Genomic DNA, 12031 nt, shown 5'->3' with positions numbered 1-12031 from the left:
GTGAACAGGTTCTGTTTTTCAGGGGCTGCAACATCGTTTTCTTGCAGAACTTGATCGTAATCGATGTTTGATTTCTTTTGTTAGTCTTTTTCTGTAGTCTTGTTAATGACATATGTTGGCGCCGCTTCAAATCAGCTACAAAGTCATCAGAAAGCAAGATTTAACTTTTGAAACTGATGAAGTTGAGACTTTGTCACAACTCAAAAATGGTCAAAACTAAAAATTGTTACAAGTTGGGACCGAATTTTTGTTCACCACCCTCCCGATTTCTGAGAGGGAAAATCTGAGGAGCCCGACGTTATCGCACACGGTTGGGGTAAACTCTAAGACACTCAAGGAACGAACGGACGTTATTGCATCAGACCCACAAGTGTGGCTATTAGCACTTATATGGTGCAAAATTAGCTTTTTTCGGTATTTTGTCAATTATTGTTAAATTTCTTAAATTGTTTATTTTATAATTTTTTAAATGATCATTAAAGGTCAATTAAAATACATTTTAGTCAGTAATAGCCATTCGTGCTGATGTCAATAAAAGTACATATTGCAGTAATTTGACAGTTACTATGGAAACCATGACCTAAGTCACTTTTTTGACTAACCAATTAGAAATAAGTAGCGATGATGATATAAATGATAAATTTCTGATTATTTACTTTAACCCAATTGTTTGAATAGAGAAACCGTATTGTACTTAGAACCATTAGAAACTGTTATGAAGAGCAGTTGGTTCTCAGTTTGGACTAAAGTCTGATTCTTTAACAACTTTAGTCTTTTTGATAAAATTTGCTAGATCGTAAGACTTTGCAAGTTTTAAAGTTAGTTGAGCTTATTGAAGAAAAGTTAGCAACAACGCTAACGCTGGCTGAATTCTATCAAAATTCAGCACGAGATCGAACATAGATTATCTTTAAGGATTTTCTTAACTTCAATCAACTAAATTAAATTACAGTTCTTTAATACGTCCGAGCGACTAATTTTTTCGAGGAGATTGTTAGTCAATTAAAATCTATGACAAACCGGGCCTGCGTAAAACTCTAGAACCAAGCTGTGATGTATCGGTTCCGCTGGGGTTCTTGAGCAGCCGCAACGTTTGGTCCGCCGACCCGATCAACAACACAAACAGCAACGAATCTTTAATTCAACAAGGTGGGCCAGAACGAAGTTCTTACGATGGCTGGAAAGAGCCCCGGGATGCATTGGAAAAGAACTTACTACACGGTGTAAGGCCAACTCAAGACGCTAGAAAATGAGCAAGCTGAAATGCTCGAATTTTTTGACGCACATCTAGCTGAAGTGAAAAGTCATTTGGCTCAGAAGAAAACAGTGTCCGCAGAAAGAGCATATCAATGGTGCGCTTAGACTTGCGATTAACTAAAAAAACAGACAGCAACGCACCTAACACCTGAAGCAGTATTCGAAGAGTTTAGATGCTGACACCGAGCGAAAACTGGGCTAAAGAAAGAAGACATTAAAATGGCTAGTTAAGCAAGTACCAATCCTTAAAAAAATTGAAGGATATTGCAACTGCGTTCTTAGCAAACGAAAAGACTCTATACAGTGTCGGAAGAACGTGAATTGTTTTACAGAAAAGCATTGAAATACGAAGAGGAGTTGGGATCAGAAAATTTAGACGACTCTCGCAAGCAAGCATAGTGCAGTAAACTCGAACAGCTAGTAATAAAACTAGATTCAACGCATGCAGCACTTATACAAATTGTCATTTCCGATATTTCTAAGGAATGGTTGACGACTTTAAGTGAGAATAAAAATAATCATCAAGTCATGCATAAACAGTACCTGCAAACCACTGAGTGTGGAAATCAAACGTCATTAGTGTCATCCACACCGGCTGTTTGAAAAGACCCAAACGATACTGTAATTGATATATAAAATGGAGCAATAGAAAACGCTGAAGAGAATGTCGAGGTCCCATCCAGGCATTCTGCTACACACGGAAGCCAAACAGAACCCGGTATTGCCAACTTGAGAAGACGATGGATCGACGAAATGAAGCTCGAAAACCTAAGAGCTAAAAAAAGAAGCAGAGTAAGGACTGCAAGAGTGGCAATTGGAGTTAGAGGCAATTGGCAATTGGTTGTCGGCAAGAAGACTTACGTTTACAACAACAGGAAGACGAATTGCGCGTGCAACAGCATGAGCAAGCTTTTGAAAACGAAAAAAAGAAAGCTGAAGCCGACGAAGAGCAAAGGCGTGTGGAACTCTAACCGACAAACGAAAATTCAAGAGCATCTGGGCCACAGGCAGACGATTAGAAAGTGTTGTAGCAAGATGCAGCCTAGAAAATACTGCAGGCTGGGAAAATTCAGTGGCCCAAGAGTCTGGCCCTTGTCGACCACTATCTTCAAATATTATGATCGACCTCTCCTAAGAATGTCACACTAGACAGAGGTGGCAATTGTTTCAGCGCTTATTGGAAAACTGCCCCGTTGTTCCAGTTGGTTAAAGAGCTTCTCTTAACGCAACTGCAAGAATCAAGCATCCTCAGGAAACGAAAAATCCCAAAATGAATTAGTGTAACAGAACCACAGACGTTATTACCCAAGACGACGTTCCAGCAACAAGGACGGCAGCATTCCAAAACACCACACAGTGAAGCCAGAATCCTAAGCACAACTCGCGCAACTGATCGATAGAGAGTCAAAATCAAACAAAACTGAGCCAACCTACTTCAAAAGTAATTTACCAGCCGAGTGGTGATCCAAGAGGAATACCAAAACTCAAGACAACGGAATTTTTAGGACAACCCTGGGAGTGGCCCGAGTGGGCAGAAATTTTGGATGCCATTGAACATCAAAAGTGGCTCAGCGATACTGAAAAGAGGTATTATCTAAATTTTAGCCTCATTGCTCAGGCGAAAGCTGCAATTTCTGGATTAGATTTCACCTCAAAGGCTTATTATCAAGCCTGGGACAATCTCTGCAAAAAATTTGGCACACAGAGTGTTAGTATTGAATCTCAACAAAAAAAGATATACAATGAGCCTCCAGTTTGACACAATGACTCCAATATCATTGTTCGATGATTTTCAAACGAAGTGACAAACATGGTTAACGTTTTGACTCGGCTTGGATTCCAGGCTGACCTGGAATTGGATGATGTTTTGAATTCAGCAACCAGAAAATTTTCCCTTCAGCTTGGAGAGCAGTGGCTGCGACACCTACAAGATTGCCGAATACTAGGGGCAAACTTGATTGTTTTCAAAGACTGGTTAGAATCAACTGCTTTTATACATGAAGACTTGTTAGCCCAGACAAACTCCAAAATTCAAAACGGAGAATAACCAAAAACAAGTACTTTTGCATTCAATGCTGATGATTCTACGAAACCAAAAAAAATCAGAATGCCAATTAAAGTATTGACCGCGCGCCATCTGGCGTTGTGATAAATTCAAATCAATGAGGCTGAATGAACGACGAGAATATATACAGAAGTCCAGACTGTGTTTCAATTGCCTGAGATCTGGTCATCGATCAAAGCATTGCAGAAAATGAACCTGCAGTGTGCCTAATTGCGGACAACGGCACAACAAACTTTTGCACAGTGACTTCTCAAAGAAGGAGGCTAAACAGGCGCCTTATGCTACGACAGCAGTGGCAACAAAAAATCACAAAAGTATAGCTCCATGTAGAGCGCGTAAAACTGGTGAATGGAAACCACAGCTTGAGTGTACTGGCAATGTGTGATGCAGGATCCTCAAATTCATTCGTGGAGAAGTCAATTGTGTCTACACTGCAGCTGCAAGGCCAAAAAGCGTCTTTATCAGTAGCTGGAATCCACGGATCACAAGATGCTAAGACGGAAATATAGCGGTTTCAGCAAACACAAGAAGTCCCGACCATTGAAAAAATTGCAATTTTATGTTCATAAGAATTTGAAGTTGGGCGACCAGATTGTAGATCTGCAAGGATTGAAAGATTGCTACCCACGTTTGAGGAAGTTACCAAGTCAGAGCTACAATCAAAACGAAATTCATGTAATTTTTGGACAAGACTTTTATGGCATCCATCACACATTAGAGATCAAAAAGTCTGACTGCACCATGGGGCAGTGAAATTAAAAATGGGATGGGCCTTGAGTCTTCCCCTACCAGCAAAGCAAGCAGTCAACCTTGCTACTACAGACCTCAGTATCAGAGGACAAGTTATCGAGCCAGTTGAGTGAGCGGTGGGATATCGAATTCTACGCCTCAAATGGTGATGTCATCTGACATTCCAAAGAAGAACAGAGGGCAATGAAAGCATTGGAGCAAGAACTCGGTTCACGGGTGAAAGATAAGAACTTGAACTTCCAAGTTGAGAAGATGAAGTGACGCTGCCAATTCATTTCTACTCTGCTATGGGGCAACTCAAGTTCCTGCAACGACGCCTAAAGAAAAGTGATACGTCTCAATAGGTTTATCAGGAGACTCTTGACACTGACGTCAAAGCTGGTTATGTTCGCAAAGTTGGATAAGTTGAACAGCATGAAATCAAAGACAAGCTTCGATGGTACTTGCTTGAATCATACTGTCATCAACAATCATAAACCTGGAAAGGTCAGAAGAGTGTGCCACGCAACAGCAAATTACCAAGGTGTGGCCCTCAACGACAAATTTTTACTTGAACCAGACCTGTTGCAGAGTCTAATGCAATTTATTTTTTGCTTCAGAGAACATCAAATAGCGCCTTCAGCCGACATAAACGCAATGTTCCTTCAAGATGCTGTCCCAAGTGATGAGAACCGATGCTTACAATTCATCTGGCGAGAAGATCCAGAGCAGAGGATAGAGAAATCTTTGAGTAGAGACAACAAGTTTTTTGGGGCGAAGAGCTTGTCGGCTTGTGCAAGTTTTGCTTTGCATCAAGTGGCGAAAGATAACACGAAAAACGACAGAAGTCTTCTCAGAACGGTTCAAAGAAACTTACAAATGGACAAATTTCTCTAGTCAGTCAGACCGCCTCAAGAGGCAATCGAAATCTACCAGAAAATTAGAGACATCTTCATTAAAGTTGGATTCAGACTGATGGAATGGATAACGAGTGACGATGTAGTCAAGTCACAAATCCCAGAGGCGGACAGGTCAACGAAAGTTGTGAAAACGAACCACGATCATCCTCAATTATTAGACTGATTTAAAATGTAGACAAGCAGAGTGCCATAGTCCGTATTGGAACTGAGCAAGAACATTCAGCAAAAAGAACTTAGAGATTTCTCCTATCCTTTGTCTCAGCAGTGTACGACACACCTGGAATATGTTCACCCTTCACCATAAGAATTAAGTTTTCACTCAAAATCATTTGTGCAGCAAAAACACAAGCATGGAACAAAGAGTTTTCAGTAGAAAACTCAAAAATTTTTGTCATTGCTGCTCTTAGTTGAGAGAAAAAAGGAAGATGTCGACAAATCGCCTTTGTTTCGAAAACGGATGTGCAAACTTGAGACTACACATTTTCAGAGACGCATCGGAAGAAGCAGTGTGCATCGTGGCATATCTGCAAGACAAGGCGCAGTTTAAACAACACCTATTAGATAGGAAAGTGCCGTGTAGCACCTATCAGACACACGACGGTTTCGAAGTTAGAACTTCAAGCCGCAGTTTGAAGAGTTCGCATCAAAAGGCAGATATTGAGAAAACGTGTTTTCAGAATTGACTAAACTTATCATTGGATTAATATCTCAACAGTTTCACAGTGGTTACAGTCAGCTCACAAGAAACAGAAAGCTCTTATTTCAACAAGCCAGCGGAAATACTGGATAACTCTTCAATGGATTATTGGAGACGCGTCAAAAGGGTTGAAAACCCTGCAGATATTGGCATAAAAAGGTGACCATCGAAGGCCTCAGGGAATCTGGGTGGTTTGTTGGGCAGGCATAGCTCCGGACAGATGAAGAAAAGTGGCCAAAGCCGTGGTGCCAAGTAAACGATGTGGAAGCTGAGCAAGCTACCAGTACTGTAGCCACAGAAATTAAACTAGGCCAACTATTTGACTGTAGACGATACAGTAGCTTCAACCGAATTAGAAACTTCAGTGCCTACAGCATGAGTTTCAAGAGGAAGCAGAAGAGACACCTAAAATCAGAAGTGATAAACCAAGCAGAACAAATTTTTCAGAATTGTTCAAAACGAAAGCTTCGAAATGTTTCAAAGTCGATAACAAACTGCAAAGAAATCTCCAACACACTGACAATTGCCAAACTGTCACCATTCATAGAAGCAAATGATGCAATTAGATTGAAAGGTCGATAGAAGCATTCAAACTTTGATTACAATGCGAAACACCCAACATTGTTAACAGCAAAACATCCAGTTGTACAACTCCTGTTGCAGAAAGCACATCAAGACAACATACAGGAAGGCATATAGTATGTGAGAAACATGCCCCAACAAAAGTACTGTATCAGTAGACTAGGAAAAGCAAGGAAAATCAAATAGAGATGTGTCAAATGCAGGCACAGAAGCCACAGCCCAATGCATCCACCGACGGTAGACCTACCTCGAGAACGACTTGACGAACAAGTGTTCCTATTCACCCATACGGTCGTCAAATCTTTCAAACCCTTCGAAGTCAAGTTCCTACGACTTACGTTGAAGAGATGGTGCTGCCTTTTTACTTGTCAGAATGAAGTTCCTAACTCAGAATCATTTTGGCAGCATTAAAACAAGCATGGGACAAAGAGTTTTCAGTAGAAAACTCAACAGTTTTTAGTGATTGCTGCTCTGAGTGGAGAGAAATAAGGAAGATGTCGATAAATCGACTTTGTTTCGAAAACGGATGTGCAAACTTGAGACTGCACATTTTCAGAGACGCATCGGAAGAAGCAGTGTGCATCGTGGCATATCTGCAAGACAAGGCGAAGTTCAAACAACACCTATTAGATAGGAAAACGCCGTGTAGCACCTATCAGACACACGACGGTTTCGAAGTTAGAACTTCAAGCCGCAGTATGAAGAGTTCACATCAAAAGGCAGATATTGAGAAAATGTGTTTTCAGAATTGACTAAACTTATCATTGGATTAATATCTCAACAGTTTCACAGTGGTTACAGTCAGCTCACAAGAAACAGAAAGCGCTTATTTCAACAGGGCAGCGGAAATACTGGATAACTCTTCAATGGATTATTGGAGACACGTCGAAAGTGATGAAAACCCTGCAGATATTGGCATAAGATGGATGACCATCGAAGGCTTCAGGGAACCCGGGAAGTTAAGTAAACGAAGTCGAAGCCGAGCAAGCTACCAGTACTGAAGCCAAAGAAACTAAACTAGACTAACTATTTGACTGGAGACGATACAGTAGCTTCAACTAATTTAGAAACTCCAGTGCTTTCTGCATGAGTTTCAAGAGGAAGCAGAAGGGACCTCTCAAAACAGAACTCTCAACAGGACCTCTAAAAAAAAACTGCAACGAAATTTCCAACACACTGACCATTGCCAAATTGTCACCATTCATAGAAGAAAATGGTGCTTTTAGAGTGAAAAGTCGATAGAAGCATTCAAACTTCGATTTCAAGGCGAAACACCCAACATTGTTAACAGCAAAACATCCAGTTGTACAACTTCTGTTGCAGAAAGCACATCAAGACAACATACAGGAAGGCATAGATAATGTGAGAAACATGCCCCACTAAAAGTACTGTATCAGTAAACTTGGAAAAGCAAGGAAAATCAAATAGAGATATGTCAAATGCAGGCACAGAAACCACCGCCCAATGCATCCACCGACGGCAGACCTACTTCGAGAACGTCTTGACAAACATGTGTTCCTATTCACCCATACGGTCGTCAAAACTTTCAAACCCTTCGAAGTCAAGTTCCTACAACGTACGTTGAAAGGAATGGTGCTGCCTTTTCACTTGTGTAACAACCGGAGCAGTACGCATCGAAGTAGCACAACCATTGGACAACGAGTCTTGTCTAGCTGCAGTGACAAAATTCATTGCAAGACGTGGCTACCCGAACACCATCATCAGTGACAACTGAACAATCTTCGTTTGAGCAGCCAATGAGCAGAAAGCATTCATGAACAAGTGGGACAAAGCTAAGATAGAGATTGACTTAGCACAGAAAAGGTTGTTTGGAAATTCAATCCCCCTCGAGCTCCACACTTTGCTGGAATCTTGTAGAGACTGGTTCAAAGTTGCAAGAAGGTCAGTATTGCAATCCTGGACAACTGAAGCGTCACCGACGAGGTACTCAGCACCACAATTTGTTCTGTAGAGTGAGAACTCAACGCAAGACCCCTGACAGCAGTAAGGGACGACACTGAAGACCTGACAGCACATACACCAAATCACTTCCTGTTAGGACGAGAGAACGCGAGTGCAGCATTCTTGCCATCCACTGAAAGCTACCATGACCTGAAAAAATTCTTCAAAACGTCTCAAGTTTATGCAGACATGATCTGGTAAAAATGGAATGGCAAATACCCTCCACAATGGAACCAGAGATCGAAGTGGTTAAAAGAACACGTGTGAAACCTGAAAGAAGGTGAATCTGTTTGGCTGGTACATGACTCTGTAAAATGCTCTGGGTAACAACTGGGGCAAATCATTGAGATCTTCATTGCAACGACGTTGTTGTAAGATCAGCGAGAGTCAAAATGGTACATAGAGAGCTAAACCGGCCAGTCCTGAAGTTAGCGCCAGTAAACTATGATGGTGTTTCTGAGATCAAAAACGGGGCCGGCGATGCTGGCGCTACTTCAATTTAGCTACAAATGCCATCAGACAGCAAGAAATTACCTTTGAAACTGAAAAAAATTAGAATTTGTCGAAACTCAAAAATGGTCAAAACCGAAAATTTTGGGAACGAAATTTTGTACACCCCCGATTTTTGGAAGGGAAGACCTGAGGAAACCGAGGTTACAGCACACGATTAGGGTAATCTCTAATCCACTCATGGACCCAACGAACGTTACTGCATCAGACCCAAAAGTGTGGCTATTAGCACTTATATGGTGCAAAGTTGTCTTTTTCGATATTTTGTCACTTATTGTTAAATTTCCCAAATTTTTTATATTTTGATATTTAGTTGATCATCAAAGTTCAAATACCGTACATTTGAGTCATTAAGAGCTACGTAATAAAATTTCGTGCTGATGTCATTAAAATCAAGTATTGCTGTAATTTGACATTCACATTGCAAACAATGGCCTAAATCACTTTCTTGATTAACCAATCAGAAACAAGTAGCAATGATGATAAATATTAATTTTTTGATTATTTCATTGAACCCAATTTTTTGAATAGTGAAACTGTATTGTATTCAGAACCATTAGAACCTGTTATACAGAGCAGTTGGTTCTCAGCTTGAACTAAAGTTTAATTCTTTAACAACTTTAGTCCTTTTTGCTAAGTTTGCAAGATCTTAAGATTATGCGAGTTTTTAGGTTAGTTGAGATTACTTGACGAGAAGTTAGCAAAATTACTAGCAATAACTGAAGTCATACAAATTTCAAAACGAGATTGGACATAGATTATCACTGAGGATTTTCTCAACTTCAATGAACAAAATTAAAGCTACAGTCCTTTAATACGTCCGAGCGACTAATTGTTTCCACGAGATTGTTAGTCAATCGAACCCTGTGATGAAGCAATTTGCCGTAAAACTCGAGAACTAGGCTGTGATATATCAGTTCCGCTGAGACTCATGAGCAACCGCAACAGAATAACTCATCTAGTAGTTTTCGTTTCTTTAGTCGTTTCAGTTTAAAGCAACTTTTTCATCCATACACCAACTGATTTCGAGATAAAATAATTTTTTTGAAAGTTTCCTATCTTTTCGTTTCTTGGTAGACAGCTAAATCAAAAATTTAGCTGAGCGAGGTCGGAACATTATGTGCAAACCCACATTACCGAGCCTTCTTGTTTGAATAGAATGTTAAAAAACTTTTATGAAAAATTTTTACCTCAACCCAAATTGTAAATTTATCGCGATGCAATTTCACGATCTACCTGTTTGAGCTCCGCACTCTAAAACTGCGTCTTTCTCGAATCCAATTTTTTTTTAAGTTCAAGCCATATTCCAGAATCACATTACTGAGCCAATTTAAAGTTCACAAATACTTTCAAGTGTCGAGCCAAAGTATTTAAATCCAACTGAAGGCCAGCTCGTCCTTTTTTGTACCTTTATGGTTGATCACTCTGCTTCCACATATAAATTTTTTTATACTCAAATTTCGACAAAAGAGTGATCGAATTCGCAGTTCTCAGACAAAATATGCATTACGTTAAAAAACATCGCTACATTCGTGAAAATTTTTTTGATGAGCTAGATTAGCTATGTACAAGCGAAAATAAATTCCCAGGTCGAGGTGGCCAGACCGAAGTGACCCCTGATCAGACGAGTTTCGAGCGCACTCATGTTCCCGCACAATGGTCTGGAACTATCTGATCAGGGGTCACTTCGGTCTGGAACGGTCTGATCAGAGGTCCCACTTGTCTGAGACGGTCTGATCAGAGGCGATTTCGAGCGCGACCTCAACCTGGGTTTACTTCTAATGTGTTTATTTGAATTTAGTTATAGTCTACAAAATATCAGGGAGAAATAATTTTATCCCATGTATTTCAAATAAGCAACAAATCCCTATACCCTGCCGATGAGAAGCCTCAAATTAGTTTTTCTGCATTTGGTATTATTGAGTTTAATTTTACAGATTCTCCTTCTGTGATTCGAGAAATGATCACTAATGGGTTTCCCAACAATCTGTTACCCCACCAAGATGATGAGGAGAATGCCTTGGATACAACTGTACGACTCCATGAAAACTACCCACAATACCCTCAATATCTTGAAATTATTCAGTTCCTTCTTTCAGATGATAACCGCACATTATTTTTTTTCACTGGATCCCAAGAAAATCCAAAAGTACCAAAAATATTCAATTAATCAATGAAACATTTACCGATATTTGACATCTAACAGAAAGTTTGTAAAACTATTACTAACTTTTTCGAACAACAAATTTTTGTATTGCAGAGTTTTAGTTAAAACATCAAAGATTTGCTTTGATTGCCCTTTATGAGATGCGTCAAAACAACAAGTTCAGCTTGATACGCTTATTAAGCAGAAAGACTTTCGAAATCAAATGAAGGCTGGCAACACATTGAGAGCCAAAACTATACTGGATGCCCAGAGAAATGGCTAGTGCTGACGAAACACGTCTATTCGTTTTAGTAGCCATTCATGTAAGGGTTACGTGACTCTACTTGAAGTCACTGAGAACTTCTGGATTTCATCAAGAACCGCAAAGCAGATCGAGATATTAAGTCCGAAATTCGAAGTGAAATTTCTGCAGAGTCACGTAACCATCCATGCTTAAAACACAAAATACACACGTTTTAAAATGACGAGAGGGTCAACAGAAGTCAACTTCTGGCTATCTGCGAACTTCCTGCATTTTAACTTCTGACAGTGCAGACTTTTCGCATTTTAAAATGTGCACATGCGTGCCCATATTGCTTGCCCATCCTCAAGTGCCCTAGTCTAGGCCGGGGGGGGGGGGCTAATTGTGATCAAAATTACACAGTCGAGTTTCTTTGTTAAAGTTGAGCAAAAGTGTTTTAATGGGTTGAGCAAAAGTCTTTTCGGCGAGACGAAGAAAAATATTTTCGGCATAAAAGGTTTATTGAGCTGATCACGACATAACTGGGCATGTTCTCAGAAGTAACATCCTATCTAAAAAACCTATTATCCTGAGAACAAGCCGATCTTCAATTTTTGCGCTAATTTGAAATGACAATTTGCGATTATTATGAAAATTAAAATGGAATCACATGGAAAGATTTTTTGGTCAAGCACTTTTGCATTAAAATCATTTTGCCTTGTAAAAGTATTACGTCAGTCATGTTGTTGGGTAATGGGTTTTCGCAAGTGGAATATAAGCGTTTTAAACTAAGTAGAAAAATTAGTTTCTCAAAATGAGAGAAACACAAGAATGATATTTTACAGTGCAATTTAGAGATTTACAGGAGAGATCTGATTATTCGATCAAGATAGTGATTTGATTTTGGGGACGAAAAAAGGCT

General features: G+C 39.9%; 1 protein-coding gene across 1 annotated transcript in view; it reads left to right on the top strand.

Moving 5' to 3' along the window:
* Window positions 1–10915, top strand: part of LOC142337256 (uncharacterized) — a 31971-nt gene extending 21056 nt beyond the window's left edge. Inside the window, exon 4 of the mRNA XM_075386411.1 lies at window positions 10660–10915. Within this exon, the coding sequence (XP_075242526.1) occupies window positions 10660–10892 (233 nt within the window). The 3' untranslated portion in view covers window positions 10893–10915. The remainder of the gene's footprint in view (window positions 1–10659) is intronic.
* Window positions 10916–12031: the final 1116 nt, after the last annotated feature.

The sequence above is a fragment of the Convolutriloba macropyga genome, chromosome 3, assembly GCF_964194025.1.
Source record: "Convolutriloba macropyga chromosome 3, txConMacr16.3, whole genome shotgun sequence".
NCBI classification, from domain to species: Eukaryota; Metazoa; Xenacoelomorpha; order Acoela; family Convolutidae; genus Convolutriloba; species Convolutriloba macropyga.
This window is presented reverse-complemented; position numbering and strand designations above follow the sequence as displayed.